Source organism: Meleagris gallopavo, chromosome 4 (assembly GCF_905368555.1).
Source record: "Meleagris gallopavo chromosome 4, MGAL_WU_HG_1.1, whole genome shotgun sequence".
NCBI lineage: Eukaryota > Metazoa > Chordata > Aves > Galliformes > Phasianidae > Meleagris > Meleagris gallopavo.
In genome coordinates, this window is record NC_139407.1 from 20,101,603 (window position 1) to 20,122,233 (window position 20,631).

Genomic DNA, 20,631 nt, shown 5'->3' on the forward strand with positions numbered 1-20,631 from the left:
TTCTTCTACAGTCTTTCAGCCATCATTTTAAAAGTGCCTCTGAAAAGTGGCAGTGGTAACTGGCATTTTTTTCCTTGTCAAATGCAAATCTCTCACCTCCCAAGTGTGAACATACAAAGCTCTTACTGGCTTTTTTTTTTTTTTTTTTTTTTTTTTTTTTAAGCAAAATTAGGGCACAGTTAGCTAAGCAGAGTGACCTGATTCATGCTGGATCAACATGTTATCAACTTGGGGTTGTCACTACAAAGTAAGTGTGGTGAAGTCTGCCTGTTCCAACTAAAATCAAAGCAGTCTCCTGACATACGGTAGTGCTGAAGTCAGCAGTTTCTACAAAGTGGGTTTAAATGCAGATTGAAGGATCTCTTCAGTGTATGTACGTAACTAGCAGTGCCAACCTAATTATTTATAATCAGATATTTTTTTTTGTCATATTTCTTACTCTGGAGGATATGAGAGAAAACAGTTCTAAGTGTTTTTTTTTTTTTTTCCTCTTTGGCTTTTCCTTATCTACAAAAGATTTGACTTGGTGAAGTATATTTAATGTTTTCTCTAAAGTAGGGCCACCTTAGAGATCCAATGGAGTACTTCACTTTGCTGAGTTAGCAGACTAAGCCATTGGATGGGGCGGGGGGAAGACACAACCAACTGTGAAGCAAATGAATCGATACCAGTGCAACTGGATCAGTTTGCTTCTTCCGATAGAACCACAAAAGCAGTAGTGCAGTTGTAATACCTGGCATACAGATTTAAAAGACAACTATAAACACACGCACACACACGCACACACATTGGGTAGGCTTTTATTGGAAAGCCTAGATGCAATCTATAGTTATCAATTTGTGGAAAATTCAGGACACATAGAAAGTTAAGAAGGCAAATTAAAAGAACAATACAAATCAGATGAAATATACATCTCAAAATATCAGGATAGCATTTTGACTGGCATTGCCTAAAATACTTAATCTCCTTTCTTTTTTTCTTCTTTTTTTTTTTTTCTTTGTAATATGCTTCTTTTACCCATACATATTTTAACTTTAAAAAGATCTTTCTTTTGTTTATATATTCCCCAAGGTCACTATTTCCTGCAGGAGCACAAGTCTTTTTTAGCAAGAAATAGGCTCGTTATACCTACTAACAAGGTCACTAATTGGCTTGATTTGACTTTATTTAAAATGATCACCAGCAGATATTATAATTTGTTGTTTATTGGTGCCAGAACAAAGGAGAAGGAACTGGTACGCGTCAAGTAGAAGATATATTTCATTGTTGATACGTTATACACGCTTTTCATATTTAAACAGAACAGAAACATTTGACATAATTTAGAATATGAGCCTATTTCGACAGAGAGCACTTACAGCATGCTAAATACAGTGCTGTGGAAGAGCCACCCAACAGAACTGCAAACACCTAGCATTTTACATCTTTAAATAATACGTAGATCACACACCTCTGGGGTCTGGCATATTGTCCTCGCTAAATTTAGGGCCCTCACGGCTTCAAGGGTAAAAATACTAACAACTATTCTGTGCTTTCATTCTAATAGATGATTAGCATTCATTATATGTGTAATTAGTTCTGTATGCTCTGCCAAATACACACGTACAGTAACAGCACTGATACTGTAGGTTCGGTAGCAACTTGGCCGGCAGAAATTCAAATCTGTTAATCAATGTGCAATTTAGAGTATGTAATACCATAGACTCTCAGAATACAAAGCAGTTAGAAAACTATTTTTATTACATCCACTTGAACCATTCATAGTTAAGACACGTTCACTTACTATGTTTTGTCAGTATAATACATGGATAGAAATAACTGTATATTTCAATGAACATCAAAAAAAACCAATTTCGTCTCATCTTAAAAATATTTGTTTTTGTGGCTGAATTTAGTGCTCATGAGAGTAAAGCTCAGAGAATGTTTTCAGCCAAGATACAGAACAGATGCCATAGATGCCCCTGCAGGCTTCCTATAAGGAACCAGCTGCATGCTTCAGTTATGTCTTACAGCAAATATGCTGGACCTTGGAGCAGAGCATGCCAAATCTGTGCAGTGGTGTTGAGATGCAGACTAGGCACTAGAATTAGACCTTCCTCTCCATCCTCATGTTGAGGTTTTCACAGTAATGGGAATAAATCTGGCATCTGAAGGCCAGGAGTTGAACCTACTGAACAGCCTGCCTGCCTAAAGAGCAATTTTGTAGCATCAGGTCAGAGGTACACTTCTTCTATCTATCTGGAGTTATAACATCTAAAAGAGCTGTACTATACAGAAGACAAAGTTGACATAACTGGATGAAACTACACCATTTCTTCTTCTTCTTCTACGTATAGTTTGCCAAGCACCTGAGACACTACTCTCTCCATTGTGAAACAAAGCTTCTAAAAAAACAACAGAAAGCCCACTTGGTATGAATAAATGTCCATTTATTACATTAGGGCTGGAAAAAGACAAGGAAAACCCAACCTATTAAAGTCTTCCATCATAATAAACGAGACTTATTTGGTTACTGTGCCTTCTAACAATGATGAAGTGGCACTGGCCTGGGTGACAGGAGAGGTAGGGGAGGGAAGGGAGCTGCAGTCTGATTCAGCCAGCCACTTTGGAGTGTTCCATCCTATCAGCAGAGTGATAGATGCACAGCTTTAAACCTAATACAAAAATATTAACACTTTTGGACATTAGTAATCACTGTTATATCTCTACAATATAATACTTTATACTGTACAGCTATAACGTAAAAGGTGCAATTCCTTTTTCTTTAAAAAAATCACACACAGCACATGTTTTTATCATTTTATTTTTAAGTATAAACTTTTTTAAACACTTTACATAAATTAACTCCTCTGAGACTAATATTTGATGTACAGTAAATTGTAATTCATATAAAAATCCATAAACAACTTGTCTCACATAATTTACAAAAAAATCAGGGTTTCCTTTGCTTATCTGTAACAAGGATTCTACTTGCCATTTTATTCCCCCCAAGGCAAAGCACGTTAACGTTGTAAAATCCATTATTAAATTCCCATGGTAGCGTAAGTCACTTGTGCCAATGTCCTTTTAGAAAGCAGCACAGTTTAAAGCAGTTGAGTTGTCTATAAACAGTAATTTTTGTCCCACAATTTAAAATTAACAGATATATACCACATCCTATGCAGTGATAAAGAGAAAAAGAGAGAGAGAGAGACTACTTCTCGTAAGCAAAGGTCAACAATTCAGTAATATTTGGAAACACTGTACAGGTCTGTATCTTAATTAAATACAGTGCCTCAGGACAACAGCCAGACTGTTGCAAAATCTTTAGGCCTTTTTTTCTTCTTTTTTTTTTTTTTAATTAATACTTTTCAGTCCAACTTGAGTGCAGCGATATGCATATGTAAACATATTCTTTAAAGCAGATCACCTTTAAGGTCATTGAGAAAAAAAAAAAAGTTTTGTCATTAGCAGTATCATTCTTCTGGAAGGCGCTCTTTTCATTAGAGTCCGTTCAGATTGTGCTACAGAAAAAATCTGAGCAAAGATGTAAGCTTAGGCTCAAGTAGTAATGCAGCAAAACAGTTTGGTCTCCTTTTTAGAAGACACTGGTACACAGTCTCTTTGGCAGCCTGAGCTAAGCCAGTGTGTTACCTCTTTCCTATCTCACTTTGTCTGAGGAACTGTATATTGTTGGCGCTGTCTGCTAATTCTGGATATTGCTCCACAGAGAGTACATAGTACCCATCATATCCTTGTACCTTTCCAGCACTTAGCAACTGCCTCTTCTCTCCTTCTGTCCACAGCCTGGCACCTTCCTCTCCATCCCTTACTCTCTGTTGTTCCCTGGCCCAGGCACTGGAAAGAGCTCTTTGCCTGGCTTGCTCCAGGATTCGGGCTTTTTCCTCATCAAGCGTCATGCCGTATCGGACATGAAGCGCTAACGCACCGTACTGCATTTCAACATCGGCAAACCTACGAGTCCTGCCGTTCACCACGGTAGTGGACTGGGACACGGTGACATTGATGCCGTTCTCCAGGGCCTTCCGCCCACTGGTCAGCCGCAGTGTCCCAAGGTCACTCTCAGGGGAGGTGGTCTTGATAAAATAGTGCGTGTCTTTTCCCTCAACGGTGAAATGTAAGTTTTCTAGGTAGTAGGCGTTGTTCAGAACAGCTGCCACTTTGATGCAGTCCTCATTTGCAATGTTGAGCACATTTGTCTGCACTTTTCCTTGATTGACAGCGAGCATCACCCCTTTCCCGATCAGAGACTTCACTGTGGCAAACCACAGCCACGACTTCTCTCCGCTGGATTTCCGTCTGCTGACCTGCACTTCTGCCATCTTTCCCAGGGAAAGGAAAGCCTTTGCTTGTCTCGCCACTTGTTGTTGCACTCCAGAAATTGGCTGTAAACAAGAACAGACAGAAGTTTTACCAACCATCTGTAGCCCTCTGGATGCCAAGTGGGCAGGCTTTCTTGGTGTACTGCCCATGGATGACAACAGGATATGCTGCCACTGACAGTGCCAAGGAGCTAATTAAATCTACATGCCGCTTGTTCTACTGAGCTACAAGACTATTTGGTTTGATCAGGTTCTGTGTTTTTTTCTCTTTGTCTCCCTGCGAACCTGCACATGCACAGAAATTCTGTTTATTTCAGAGGCTACTTGGAGGGGCTAATTTTGTAATGTCAATTTTGCAATGCTAACACTTAATACAGGAAAGAGCCGTCTTTCTTTCTATAGTGTTATCTCATCATTTGAGCTTGTTCAACTATGATTCTTGTCTACCATAGTTTCATCTAAATCGAGGGGATTTCTGTGGGCCATGAAGCTGTGATTTAGAACAAGAACAAGCCTTTCTTTGTGCCCAGTCAGGAGGTAGATAGATACAGTCTCTGAGGTAGCTGCAGTCTAAGACCAAACTGCAGGGAGGCTCTCACAACCCCTGAAGCTGCTAAAGGAAGGGGCAGTCAAACCATGAGGATAGTCTTTATGGTAAGAGAAAAGGAGGTAAATAGTACAGAGCGGAGGGGTGGAATATTAGGGACTGATGATCTTTCCTGCAAATATTTGAAGAAACTGATAAAAGGGTACGTGTGAAAAAGCTGCAGCCTCTCCAATTGTGTGAGCATCCATTTAACTTCAAGCATGCTGGTTGAGACCTAAAACAGACAAGCAATCTCTCTGGAAGACATTAGAGGGGTGTAATCCTGAACACAGCAGAGTACTTTGTTGGCAAAGGGGGCAGTCAGCGAAAGTAACCAGCAAGCAAATCACTCAGTATTTCATATTTTACCGCACCTTAAGCTGTTCTTGTTGAACAGGTACATGTGTTTTAGAGGGGAGAGAATTACAGTTGTAATTGTGAGGTGCAAAAGTACTAGGTGGGAAAGATTGGATAGGAAAATCTGTTGAAAAAGTTTCGCTATTAAGAGCTGTGTATGTGTAGGCCAGTATGTTAGGTGCGCTCTTGATAAGGTGAGAGAAGACAGCTAGAGACTAGGAGCTGTCAGCAGAACTGCTGTGGTTATCCAGAACAGCTAGAAGAGCGGGAGCAGCCAGCAGGAACAGCAGGGTAGCTCACATTATGGGGTCAGCTGTGGTTGGGATGAGAACTTACAACTGCAGAATAGGCACATCCTATCTGTGTAACTACCGGGCTTAACAATGACAAGCTGTGAATGAGTTAGTACTGATGGAGGAGGAGAGTAGACAGCTGCCCTGGCAGTTGTCTCAGCAGGAAACAGAAAGAAAGATTTAAACAGCTTTGGCTACACTTCTGAAACCGAGCAGTTAGTTTCTGTAGATTATCCAGCTTATCTTCCAATTGACCCCTTTTCCTTCCAGTAAAATATTGTTTAAAACCACTTGATTCACGACTGACAAATGAGGCAAGCGCCTGTTCTCTCTTCCTAAATTTCTAGGCCAAACAGGAGTCGTTAACACAGACTTCAGCAACCATAATTCTCCCTTACTGCTCATCAAAGCCTGGCAAAAGATTTGCAAAGACTTCTCTATGTTGCCATGAGGGCAGGTTTCTGGAGGGGACAATTCCTGAGGGAATTCAAATTGATTTGGATTTTCAAGTCTCCTTGAATGTGGCAGACTCTTGTCTGCACTTGCTAACAAGCGTGGATTTCAGCTGTCTAAATTCCACATAAAAGCTATCAAGTACAAAATGTATTTTAGCCAGCGTGCTAATCAGTGAGAGTGGCAAGATACTATAACAACTTAATGGCAAAGATTGCTTATTTTTCACAGGTATCTTTGGGGCTCTGAAGGAAAACCTCATAGATGGGTAATGCTCACTTCCTCTATAATGTTTCAAAATACCGAGTAAGTATTTTGCATCTTTACTTCTAGCTCCTGGTTGTATTTGCTTATTCAATTGTGAATACTATAGTTACAGCTTCTTCCTATGTGAGAATTTTGCGTATTTGTTTTTGTCACTCTCCCTCTCCTCTGTCATGCTGCATGTCCCTAGCACTCAGGTGCCTCCCTGGTAGTCATGTCCTTAAGGAAGCTTTCTGACAGCTAGCTGCCTGCTCTCATCTCCTTGACCAGACTGATTCTCTTCCTGGTGTGCTTTTTCCAGTGATACCGGATAGCCTCATTCTTTCAGCCTCTGAGATTTAAGTAAACAACTTCTAATAGTTCTTTGCAGCAATGGCAGATGATGACCACCTTGCTTGGAATACTTGCAATGTTTTCTTTACTGCTTTTATTGTTCACGGAAGACACTATTCTCATACTGTGCTCAAAGGCCCTTCTCTGTTACTCAGCTCCTGATTATTAAACTATATAGATAATGGGTGATTCTGTGTGTGCAGAATTTCCTTCCATATTTTCCCTTTTGCTGGGCCACACTTTTTGATGATTTTTGGTCTAAATTAGTTTTTGCAGGGTTATTCAAGATTGTATCATCTTTTAATCTTGAAAAAAGGGAATGTTTTTTGACTGCTTATGATCAGACTACCCATTTTAACGTCTCAGCACTTCCTTCTTAACTGAGAACTGTAGGATTTGGGAGGGCATGTCTCTGATCTTTGAATAAGCCTGATTTGTAAACATCATTTTCTTTAATAGCGGATTTGAAAATTAACTTTTACTGTTATTTCTTTTATCATTTAAAATTCTAAGAGGTTTTCAGGCTTTAAGCTCTCTCTTTTATTTTTTTCTTCCCAAAAGAACTTCATAAGCACTTGGAGTTTTGGTTTTATGTAATATAATAGGTTTTACCTCAGGTAATTTCATTTTCAATATTTTATCTTTACATATAAAGCGTAGTTAATATTAAAGAGAAGTAAAACTGTAGTGGTGCCTGGCATGCATAATTTACATCACCTGTTCTTCTGTTTATTTCACAGTCTATTTTTTGCTACGCTGTTCAGTTTTTGCCTTTGGGCAGAGTGTTAGTACAAATCTAATCTCTGTAGTTTCTGTTAGGAAATTTAGACATCTTCAAAGGTTCTTTAACTTCTTTTCATTGATTATTGTCCTTCTATATTTTTATTGTTGCTGAAAGCAAACAAAAGCTTATTTAAAATTTGTACTTAGCAAATCTGTAATTTTAAAAATTCTTTTGAAAATGCATAGATAAAAAAGTAGATATTTGAAAGGTACACATTCAGATTAAATAAGGAAATAGCCCTGTCAGGATTATCCATTTCTCTCAAGCTGAATAGAAGAGAATATTCTATCCTCTTTCATTTGTGTGCTTAGCTTTGATTCTTACAGGTATATCTTCCCATTGCTGGCTCTTCACAAGTTCGTAAGAAGGTTCTGTTAAATCAAATTTTGGAACAGGAAAACCAGGAATGGCATTGTGTAGGTGGAATCCAAATGTCACCAGCCAGCTGTTAACATCTGAAAGAGAATTATTAAAAAAAGAAAAAGAGTCGTTTAATATTTTGTAATTATTTGTTACCATTTGTACATGGAACAACTTTTGACATAGTTGTATCATTTTCATGCTAAAGAAGGAGATCCACTGTCTTTGTTTTGTTATGTATGGATTTAGACATGCTACAGCTAAAATAGCAAGCCTATTTAGAAAGCCTGAAGTTCTGAACTCGCATGAAAACTTCTGCTCTTTGCTGTAGGCTCTTCTGAAGGGTGTTACAGGTTTCAGCAGTTTTAAAGGCCCCAGCGTTTTCTAGAACTTCTAGAAATATAGAACCAAAACGTGGGTGAGATTTCCTTCTATTACAGCCTAAACTAATTGGGATTTCATGGCTAGACTGAACACTCTCTTTGTTATATCTTCATCATCAACACAGCAAAAAATAGAAAAGGTATTGAAGAATACATCCGGCCCTTTTGTTATACATTTGTTATTTTAGTATCTTCAAACTGTATCTGAAATAACATCTGTACAGTCAATTACCTTTACAGTGACTTGGCAGACAATTTATGTTGATTCAAGAGAAATCTCCCCTTCCTCAGGATGAAATTAAAAGCTAATTAAATGTCAGTAAGTACACGAAACTAAATTAGCATTAGATAACATTATTTATGGTACACTATGCATTTTATTATAAATAAATAAAATAGGGATATCAGCAATTAAGTAATTAACAATGATTGGACAAGAATGGGTGCTCTGCCTCTCTAGTTTCTGTCTTTCTACCCTATCTCACACAAATACTAAACTTATCAGAAGTTGGCAGAGTGCTCCTTATCAAGTCTAGTGGCTTTCACTTAAGACAAATCCACACAAGTCAGACAAGGAATAGAGTTTTTCAAATGCTTAAAACAGTTAAAAAAATATTTACTTAAAAATAATTTAGAGTCTTTCCAGATAGATAAATGATAAGCCTCAGTCTAAAAATGCCAGCCAGCCAAATTAGTTATTTTAATAATAACCTTGGGTAAGCAGCATGCATTCCCTACATCAAAAAAGTTAAGAGAACTAAAACTCTATTTTGAGGGCAGTTCTTGAATCACGTACATGGTTTTCAGTGCTGCAAAGAATCTGACTGCAGTTGTATCCCTTACAGCACATGCTGCTAGAAGAAGCCAGATTCAAAGGCTGATTGTCACCCTTGCTCCCAGGCAGACTGTTAGCTACCCTGTTAATAGCTGCTGTTTTTAAATTAACACAACCCCCCACCGATTCCCAGTATGCTTCTTTGAGTGGTAGTTTCATGATTCATAAGGGGAGCTGAGACCATCCTGTAGTCTGGTCCCATCTGAAAAAAATTTCAGATTGTTTACACCTATTAAAATACAAAGTTATATCTGATTTTTCAGAACTTTCTGGCGATACACACTATTTTTTATGTGTAGATTAATAGAAAACACTACTCATCTAGATGCACAAAAAGCATATAGATTACCTAAAACATCAATTACACAAGTGGCATGTCAGCAGTTTTCTATTGCCAAAAGAAAATTTTGTACTAATTTTTCTATATCCACACTCCCTGTCCTGGCTGTTTACCCATTATTTTATGCTGGCCCTGCACCTCATTGGACTTCTGCTTCTTATCCAGTTTACATCAGTATTCTTGGAAAAGCTCATTCTAGCAAACGCCAACCAGTGAACTTTCAGTGAGTACTTTCTGCCATCTCAATGGGTTAAACTGGTTGCAGAAAGACCCCTCCTGCCCTTGCTATCTTACATTCTCATTCCCTTTGTCTTTTTTTTGTCCATAAATACACAGTTTTTACTGCTCTGTAGCCCAGATATAAATTGGACTAATTCAAATGTAAGGAAATTGTCATGAATGGTCTTGAGGGGTTCTCACTCTTGTACTTGCTGAAGAAATCTATTTGTTTTCATTATAAGCACTAGGCAATGTGTTATGATACTGGAAGGATCTCTGCTTTCCTCTTCCAGCACTGTGTTGTGGATCTCCATCTCTCTTTGGTACCTAAATGCATGTCTAAAGGCATATGAGATATTTTCAAGATTGCTATTTCACCATTCCTGATGAACATGTTTGCATTCGTTAATCTCAATGGCAAATGCTTAATGCTTCCTCAAAAATAACATTTATCCAAAAATAATATACCTAGGCACTTCACTAGAATTTTGAATTCCAGTCTAAATTGGATGCATATAGGTCCAGAACACCAAGCAAGCTAAAATCGCTTGGTTAATCTAGACCTAGATTTCAAGTGCTTTTCTGAATGATTATTTTCCCTGAGAGTTTACATATTATCCTTTCCTCACACAATCTATATCCCAGATTGACAGATTCCAGATTATAAGAATGCAGAGTGAGACATTTTTGAGCAAGTGGGAGAAAGTCTTAAATGACGTAGCATTTTACCTGTGATATAATCCTTCACATCATGTATTTTACTGGCTGGGTTGTTATTTCTAAACATGTACAAATTGAAAGGAGCTGGATCCTTCCCAATTCTCTTCCAGATTTCAATATCAGGTGTTGTCCACCGGCCTGCCATTATGTCATAATCTCTTTCTCCAAAGTGGACTAGCTTGGTCAGTGGGTCATATAAACCACCGTGGAATCCTATTACCAGTTGGAAGTCAAGGTTAGAGTCAAAGTAGATCTCTCCATAAGCAGTGTACTGAATTTGTTTAAGCATGAGACCGTTGCTACTAAAAACAGCCAGTGGTGTTCCCGTATTGTCAGATGCAATGTAGAACTCATCTCCACTGCTAATCTCCATGGCAAAAAGATGTCCCTGCAGGTCATAATAAAGAGATGTGATTTCAGAACTTGAGTGGTTGTATACATGAGTTATCCTGGTTGGGTAAGTGAGGTCTGCATAAAAGAACTGGAGGTGCTGTCCAAGGCTAGTTTTACTGGAAACTCGTCGTCCGAGGCCATCGTAACGATAAATCACCGTCCACCCACTGCCTTTGCTGTAAACTCGAGTGAGGAGGCCCTTTGAACTGTATTCAAAGATTTCGGTACCCCTCTGGCGCAGAAATCCGTCTTCGTCTAATCGATACTGCACGTCCCCTAGTCGGGTTATTCTGTCTCTCAGGTCATAGCGAAGTGGCGTCAGACGGGCACTACTGCTAGGGTTGAGCAAATGGAGGTTGCCATTCAAGTCATAGTTGTATCGCCACATTATTTTTTCATTCAGGTAAACAGTCTGGAGTTGACCATCTACATCATATTCGTAGGCGTATTTTGTGGTGTTGGCAAACGGCCCAATCTTAATTTCTCTTTTTGTCACTCGTCCCATGTTATCATACTGAATTGTAATCCAGTACATTAGTGAACGAAAGATTTCATACTGAATTTCCTTGATGCGGCCGTGTGCGTCAAAGTGTTTTGTGTAAGTCATTACAGCTGTAGAAATGATCTGGTTAATATCATAATATATGACTCCAAATTTGCCAAATTGTTCAACCTTACCGGAGATATCATCAAACTGGTAGAGATCGATAGGCAATGGGGTTTCATTGATGACACCTTGCATGCTAGTCACTCTGAAGCTATTGTCATAGCTGTAATCGAATCGGGCGTTTACCATTCCATCTTCACTGAAGCGGAAAATCTGTCTGTCAATCAGTGGGCCAATTTGCCTGTATCTAATGGTGCAGATAAAACCATCGCTTTGGAGGTTTACTGTTTTCAGGACTCCTGCTGTCTCATCATACGTAAAACTAACTCTTGTACTATCATACAAAATTTCTGAGAGCTTGGTCTGCCGTCTGTACTTGAATAATACTCTTCGGCTTGTCCCCAGGAAAGCAGTTTGAAGGAGCTGCCCTTCTTCATTGTAGTCCATTATAACAGAAGCATTACTTTCAGGAGGGTTGTATATATTCCGGTAATAGCCAATGGAGCGAATAGTCTGCATGGTATGACGAGCAACGCTGGGCATGGTGACAGCAGAAAGCCGATCCAGCAAATCATATTCAAAGATATACTGCCGTTGGCTATGAAGCAGAAGAACCATTGACTGAAAATTAAGAACAGATTTTTAGCATGTGACAAATGGTGGAGTACCTCCTTGCATCCCCCTGCCATATACAGATACTATTTCTTCGCAGAAACGTGACATTCCCACTTGGGAAAATTTATCTCCTCTTTAATTGAGTTATCCTTGACCTTACATGTTGTTAACATCTCCCTGCCTAATTTACTTGGATGCTTAATTGTAAGGGGCTCTGTAATTAGTAGTTCGACATTCATAATTTGCTACTTGTTATGACTGTATCACTTTTATCAAGCACTCACAGCTAAACAGCAGATTGTCAATGGATTCAGATAAGTCATGTTTAATATGGGAAGAAGTAAAACTGTCTTAGAGCCATTAACTCACGAGGAGAACATATGGGAGATACAATTTCTTCCCTGCGATTAGAGATGATTTTGAAGAATTTGAACAGCCTGGGATCTCTGAATACTGTGTTCTTGTTCCGTAAGTGTTTAAGACATAGGCAAAACAATTGTTTGATTATTTATATCAGAAGGAGCCACCCGGGATTATTCTGACATTTTTCTGATGTGTGGCTATTATGTATCATAGGTCTTGATTAAATTATGTCTGTAATGTCTAGTAAACAGTGTTTGCTGAGCAACAGATTCAATAGAAATACATTTAAATCCCACAAACAAATGGATTCTGTTTTTGCACAGCAGGCATGAGATCTCAGAAGGGAGATTTTCACAGCTGTTTCTAGAGGAAGAACTTATCATTCAGATGTTGTTATATATACAAGCAAGATTCCTGATTTTTGCCTGTTGTATTTTTCTGTGCTACAAGAAAGAGCAAGTGTAACTGACAGCTTTAACTAGCTAGAAACAAGAGCTTTTCTTGATAGTGGAAAAAAAAAAAAACAACAGTGAAGAATTTACAAATTGATGATTTTCAACTGACTTACATTGCAGAGATCTAATTCCTGTACCTTATTTTAACAGTTAAGATAAAAGGTAAATGTAGATGCTGCTTGTTAGTCTAGGCCTAAATGATTTTAAAAGTCATCAATTCTTAACAGGCACCTAAAGCAAGGCTGCATATCTATTTTATAAAACATTCCCATAGGAAGCACATGTTGATACTTAGAATAATCCAAATATGCTTCTGCTACATCTTTTTGGACTGCACAAAGCAGTCAGATGCTGTATTATTTTAGCAAAATCAAAGCATTTTTAAAACCTCAAGTGTTCTTTACCTTCTCCAAATATGTGTAACTCCAAGTTTTCCCATCAGCAAACACTCTAGACACAATCCTTCCCTGTCCATCATACTCTATTTTTTCACTAGTCGTCCCTCGCTGTATGCTGCCTATTTGCCCTGTGGATGAATAGGTAACATTGACAGCCATCAGCTTGCTGCTTGGTAGCCACAGGGTTGGGTGCCCTGACGTGTCATAGGCAATCCTCAGCAGGAATTTACGGTGGTCGTCGTAGATCTTTTCTGTCTTTGTGGTTCGATCAAAGTCAACTGAAAGGAGGTTTCTGCCATTAACCTTTTTAAAACAAACAAAAGGACACAATAAATCACGTAAATCTGTACCTATTATTTCCAGGAAATGCTAGCAATTATTTAAGAAGTGCCATTTCCAGTGATTGACTTGCTGTGTATATAAATTATTTTAGCAACTTCTTAATATAAATGTGACGCACTACATTAGCATCTATTTTAAATAGGTCTATTCCGTGAAGGAACCTGGTGTAATTTGTGGTTTTTTATTGACACTTAGTCAATGTTAAGAAAATACGGAAAGATACACACTGAAAGCTTCTGCAATAAACAGTGCCATTTTGGAGAACAAGTTGCTTCTTTTGCGAGTAGTCCAAATTTTAGCTAGCAAACTTTTCAGTCATATTCCCAGCAATTGCTGGTCAAGTTCATAACAAACATACTCTAAGAACTGAATACCAATCTTCCACAGCAGGTATTTATCAAAAGAGTAAATACAAAATTAAAATCTTCAAAAGCACATTTAATTTTCAAGTTATGACAAACAGCTTTTAGAACATAGACATGCCCCTTTTAGATCAGATGGAAATTAAACAGTATAGCATCCACTGACTCAACGTACTGTAAGACCAAAATGCTCAGTAGAGGATTCTGTCCTTTGCCCAGTTAACTGACCAGATAAAGCCATACATGACTGGAAGACTACAGAACCACTGAAAAACACTTACAAATTTGAATCTGAAATAGGTATATTTATGTTGAAAACTGTTTTATCAGTACCTGTAAGCTATAATAGTGGATAGTGAGTTATATATACCACGTTTACCTTAGAATCTGTCCCTGCTGTTTCAGCATCTTAACTTACGTTAACTTTCAGTTTCACTGAAGCAACTCTCATTTTTTGTATGCGTGAAATGAAAATGTCTGCTTTTCTTTTCCCATATTGGCACCTTTGCAATTCTCTGCTCATCCTCTCTTAACTGCTTTTTAGTGCTCTCTAACAGACCTCTAGGTTTCTTTGTTCATCTGCAAACCTTTTCTGTATCTGCTTTGCCCTTTTAAAGTTATTCCAGATAAGGCTGAAACACTGATAACTAAGACTTTTTAATGCTGCATCTTGCTAACATACGAGAAGTAGAGGACAAATAGACATAACTATATGTACTGAGAATTTTTAAGAATTCCTATTCAATTACTTCATGCATACATATTAAAGAGGTGAAGAAAGATGGCTAAATAACATTTAGCAAAGAAGAAGAAAATAGATACTAGACCAAAGAAATGGCTGGAGGTTTTTTTTTGCATTTTTAGGCCTGAACAGTAAAAAATCCATATACCATGGATTTTGGTTCTTTACCCAGAGGCTGATACATTTCCAAAGGAAGGACCAATATAAATTGGGTTTTTTATTATTAGCATAAAAGATATTACAGTGCTGGAGATGGGTTATAGACAAACATGAAAAAACCTCCTCTGAATACTCAGTTTTGCTTATACCTGTCTGCCTATTTATCAGTCTTATCTACATCATATATATTGATGTGCTCATTTTTAATATGAAATCACTAGCATGACAACCATTGCACAATTAGTACTTCAGAAAAAAAAGCATATTTTCATGCAAAACTAAGAAAAGAACACAAAAAATCTGCTAAGATGCAGAATTCCTGCTTTGTGGATTACATTAACTGTCAAATATTTAAATACGCCGTGAAAAATTAATGCTAGAAGACTGATTCTGAAAGTTAATTGTTTTTTAATATCTTTCAGCTATTTTTTGTTTAAATATTTCAACACTTATATATGATAATTTGCCTAAATTTGTACTTAAATCATGTCTATCTATCTCTAGCTTTTCTTCTCAGCCTCTCTCCATGCATGCCTGCAGTCATCTCTCCCTCTCTCTGCCCATTTTGTTTCTCTGATATTTTTCTTTCCTTTCTTTCCCTTCCTTGTTTTACATTTAATTATGATTTTTAATAATTTTCTTGTCGGCCTCTCAGGCTTAGATGCTGAAGTGAGAAGAGGCACTTCTGATTTCTGAACAGGCAAAGAGGGACGGGTGGTTTTATGGTTAAGGCAGATGTCCAAGCAATTGCGGATAATTTCTTGGCTAAGCACATCCTTCCGGTGTAAATTACAGCAAAGTACTTAATCTAGCTGTCTCACTGCCTTATCTGCTAAATGGGATAATAACATCCCTTGATTCTCACTTTCCATCTGTCTGGTCTGTGTAAGGACAGAATACAAGAGGAAAGGAAATGCCTCTTTCTATAGCCAGATTCATGCTTCCAAAATCTGCTGACCGAGCTCTTGCATTCAGACTTGAGTGTTTGGTGAAACTGGCTGTGCTTGCATAATCTGGTGATATGAGTTGCAGGTTTGGTGACACAGTTTCTTTCATTGGGTAATATGGGACTAGAATAATGTATGTCAGTTGAAGTCCTGCCTTCAACTGAAGCATTTTTAACAATAGCTTGGCTACCAAAATGCTTCTACAGTAAAACTTAAGAATGTTTGTGTTGTGTCTAAGACAAGTGCATTCTAAATATATTTGATAATTCTGGGCTTCATTATGATATAAGGAGTAAATTAGGAATTTTTCAATGAATAAACACTTACTGACACAAAACCAAGTCTCTTGACACCACCTACATTGTGTTCTACTCTTTTACTAATTACAGTGTCCACCTACCCTGTTCTGCTTTCACTCCTGGCTTTACTTCTAGTGCTTCAGTGAGAAGCGTGAAATCAGACAGTGATTTCCCCATGAGGACTATGGGTATATTGTCGTGCTTTGCAGGGAGATTAAAGAGATTATTTGAAATCTGGAGACCTCTTCAAGGCTTGGAACTTGTAAATTTTCTGAAGGTAGTGCTAAAACCCTTCTTGTGAGCTCTCTGTTGGATGTTACGTGTACTCTCTATGCACACCTCTTGAGACAGAGCTCATACCAGCTCCTTTCTTTAAGACACTTGAGAGTGAAGATCATGCTGGCCTCAGCACAAATGCCCTAAAAAAGCCCTACCATGAGGAAGAGTGCCAGCACCTGTGCCAAAGACCTCTGCAACAACACTCATGGAACAAATGTGAACAAAAGTTAGATTGACAGAGAATTGTTAGTTAAGGGATGGGGAAAAAAATGATATATATGTATTTTTAAAATAAAAGACTATTAGTAGTGGATATAATACATACAAAACAGAAACCCAAGAGAATACCACAGAGCGTACTCCATGATGTTATATACTGCATATATATATATGAGTATATATATGAGTACATTTACATATTTTCATTATTTTTTGTTTACATTTGTTTTCTTTGCAGGAAAACGTTACCGCTGTATCTGCAGATGGAAATGATGAACTTTGTGAGTTATTTGTATTCTTTCTGATCCTGGTATCTTTTTCTGTTTTCCTACACCCTTCTTCCGCCTCCCTTCCCCCCCGAGCAACCTTTCTATAGTTTCTTCCAATGTAAATTACTTTTAAAAAATCTTCCTTTTTTTTTGGTAGATCAATTATTAGCCAACGCTCTTTGCTTGCTCTACTTCTTCCATTTGTATATACATTTTTAATTACTATATTTTATACTAATTTATGATCTTTCACTTCCTCCCTCTTAGGTTAGATCTTTCCCACCTCTTTGCTCTTTCTTCTTTCAACTCTTTCAAATGAGAGTTTCCCTTGACATTTCTTTAACTTCCTTAGTATTTGAATGAATTTTGCTTTACTTTTTAGAACTGGACTCATGGAGATTTGTTTAAGTGCAAAAACCAAATATAATCAATATTGTTATTTTATTTTTTCGTAGGCTTCCTTCAGGAATGAATTGGCAGATTTACTCTATCACCTTGTTATGTAATGAAACAACTATGAACCAGAACTGTAAGGATGAGCTTCATAAGCATGGATTCCTTTTGCTCTTCCTGGTACCATAGCTAGATACAAGTATGTTGTTCTTAAGCAGCAGCTGTTGTATCTAATCATCCTTCCTTCCTGGAGAAAAATCAATTATTCTTACAGGGCAAGTAGTAGAAATGTAAGATGCATGACAGCATTCTCTCCTTCCCAAAGAAAATACAAAAATTTTAAATTTAAAAGTAGCATGTTACTATCTTAGAAGTCAAGTGGTTTGAAATTAATTACCTTTACCTGATATACTCTTTAGGCCTTATTTTAAACAACTGAGTTCAGTCTTAATATGTCAGACCTCCAATGTAGTCTTGAAATGGTTTCCTGGCAATTCTATTTTAAATGCTTAATCTATGTTGTCTTTACCAAATGACTGTCATAAATCAGTTTGCTTCCTACTTACATTTCACTCACTATATAGGAAGAAGAAATGCCAACAAAATGGTAAAGACATATGTTAGAGGAATATGTCATACACAGTCACGCAGTTGAACTCTCTCTACCAGAAATAAGTATTAGTACAATTTTTATTAAAAATTGCAAAGAAAGAAAACTCTAGGCCCATGCTGGCTTATAGTACAATAATTTAAAACAATTTAAAATCAGGTATGTGAGTTCAGTGCTAGAAATAAAAAGTGAAGGCAAACCTAAAAATCATCTTTTTATCCTTATTCTTTTCAAGGCATTGCAGGCTAAAGCCAGTGTAGATTTTACAGAAAACAGTAATAAGGAAGAAGACACAAAGTAATAAAAGAAACAACTTTCAGATCAACACTAAGCTTACCTATAGAAAATACTCTACGGCTGTTGGACGGCAATATCTACAAGAACCTGTTTATCTTTCAGTAAGTGAGAATGCAGTAGACCCCACCCATGCCTGTTTACATGCTTACCCTAAGCTTTCGACCAAATACGTTGACTTTTCCCTGGGCTTGCTCCTTCCGAAATCGCCACTCCACCAGGTTCTGCCCATTCTCCCCTGGCAGAGTCATGTTTCTCTTTGCCACTGTTGGATTGGCAGTGCCAGCCAAGACATGCGGCTCCGTCTGATAGTGAGAATCCAGGCCACTGGCATACAGGATTCTAAGTGAGCCATCATAGCCAATCTGGTAGCTGTTTCTTAACTGATCTGAAAATGCAAAAGAAAACCAAAACAAACAAACAGAAACACACATATGTTAAGTCTTTCTTTGTCCTGCACTCCTTAGACATTGTATACATCTTTACCTACAGACACACTGGAAATAAAACCCAAGGATGAGAGAGATGACAATATCAATACCATATACGCATGTATCACAGGAAAACACAAATGCCTTTGGGACGTACCTTCAAATTCACTTAAACACTTAAGAAAAATCCCACCTCTGGAGTAAGGCACAAAATGTATTATCTACTGCTTCATTAGACATTTTTTGCCTCATCCTGTGCCTGCTGTGACTACTGACTTTTGCTAGGATGTGGCTGCTGGAATCTCATGTACTATTTTAAAGCCCATATCTCACTTAAGTTATTTGGTTAGGAAACATTTCATTACACTTTCATTGTACCTCCTTCCTTCCCTGAACAGATCTTTTCATGTATCACCTCCTCCTCCAAACATTAGGCCTCTAAAGCTTCTGATTTGAGCTGCTTGTACTACAAGAAAGCAGGTTTCAGGTCAGTATCTGAGAAATCCTTTGTATACAGTACCTTGAACCATGGTGTAGAAAGAATCAATTGATGATAAGTTGGAAGTGATGCTGACATCCTCCTCTCTGCTGGATGATTCGATGTCCACTGTAATAGCTCTTTCCATTTCCCCATGAAGGTTAGTGACAACTCCAGTTGGGAATGTAACATTTGTCAGACGGCCCTCACTATCGTAGCTTAAAAAAAAAAAAGTTCCTAAGTGATACATGGCATGGAACAAATTGTTTTCATTTATAAGTAAGATGAATCAAAATACCAGCTACTCAATTTTGCTAAGGCACGTTTACTTTTTGTGCATGAGATAGGCACAGCAAAGCCTTCAAGCATGCTTTGAAGCAGTGAAAAGACTGTTTAACATAGAGGAGCCTCAGTAGTGACAGAAAGAGCAAACAGATGGATCCTCAGCTCCACATATTATTCTTTGAAGTGTGACCAGATCCCGCTGCACAACTGACACACCATTTCAAAGGGAGCGTATTAGTTAGTGCTAAATTCTGTATCATTCTGCACTCACTCCTGAAGACCAGAATAGATTTTTGCTGTTATTGTAGGAATCCTCAGAAGCGTTCATAAAAAGGATATTTTAACAGACTTTTCCTTTGGCCTTTCATATTCAGTGATTAGGCAGAGCACTTGCACTCCCGTTCCTGAGCACTTAACATCCTTTGTATTATTCAGAGAAAGGATCTTGGGTAATATTTATTCTACTTACTTAAGCTGTTTGTAGTTGGAAATCATATCATATGCAACTCGTTAGCTTCCTGTGGATAGCTTGAGAACTGTGGCACAAGCCATGCAGGAGATGCGTTTTCTGTCTTTGCTGACATTTCTTTAAATTAATAGCTATATAGTCATTTATGTATGAATAGGTAGATACAATGCTTGTTACTGAAATAGACTTAGGACTTCTAAAGCATATCTTTTCATGTGCTGTGTTTGTTAGGTATACTCCAGCTATTAATACCACAGATAAGATACGCACAGCTCTGTGTTTGCAAAAAACAAGACAAAGGAAGTGATCCCATCAGAAATACAGCACTTTCTGACATTCAAGTAAGTACGATGGCATACTTCCATCAGATTTTTCAAACACCAGACCAAGAGCATGCTCAAACCCATTGCAGTCTTAGAGTTCAGAGGCGAGGCATTGTGTAAGCTTCAGGTCACACAACTGCCTTTGAGATTAGCTCTTCCAGTATGACAGCCTAGATTCATCAGATTAGGTGTTCTACTGAGGCTCCCAGTTCACAAGTATAGACACTCTGTATCTGCAACAGAGAAAAACATCTAAAGGGTGATTCGGCCCACCTAAGACCTATTTGCTGTCTGTTGCTGCCCATCCATACCAAACTATGTAGGAGGAAGCTAAAGGAAGCTTTAGTCTCCCAAAGTCCCTATAACACAAGCCTGCAGATCCACAACATGTGCTAGGAACTTCATACAGAATTATTATCAAAATTGCTCCCTTGGAAAGAGAAACCCCTCAAAAAAATCCCCAAAACTCCAAGCGTATCACTGAGGCTACAGAAACTCATTTTTAAATTGGGAGAATTAATTCCAAATGGCTTTAACCCAAAGTGCGCTTACTTTCTCTGAATATCATGAGCACTGCACGGATTGCTGTAACTGAAAGGATTAGGTTAAGAAATTTTTTTTTTTTACAGTTTGCTTACTCTGTAGATGAC

General features: G+C 37.9%; 1 protein-coding gene across 10 annotated transcripts in view; it reads right to left on the minus strand.

Annotated features, from left to right (window-relative positions):
- Window positions 1-2,787: 2,787 nt before the first annotated feature.
- The window catches only part of TENM3 (teneurin transmembrane protein 3), a 399,330-nt gene continuing 381,486 nt past the window's right edge, over window positions 2,788-20,631 (minus strand). For all 10 annotated transcript variants that reach the window (XM_085222460.1, XM_085222461.1, XM_085222459.1 and 7 more), the window contains 6 exons: window positions 18,947-19,122; window positions 18,148-18,383; window positions 13,087-13,383; window positions 10,259-11,870; window positions 7,717-7,847; window positions 2,788-4,385 (listed from right to left, as the gene is read on the minus strand). In XM_085222460.1, the coding sequence (XP_085078586.1) occupies window positions 3,630-4,385; window positions 7,717-7,847; window positions 10,259-11,870; window positions 13,087-13,383; window positions 18,148-18,383; window positions 18,947-19,122 (3,208 nt within the window). In that variant the 3' untranslated portion in view covers window positions 2,788-3,629. The remainder of the gene's footprint in view (window positions 4,386-7,716; window positions 7,848-10,258; window positions 11,871-13,086; window positions 13,384-18,147; window positions 18,384-18,946; window positions 19,123-20,631) is intronic.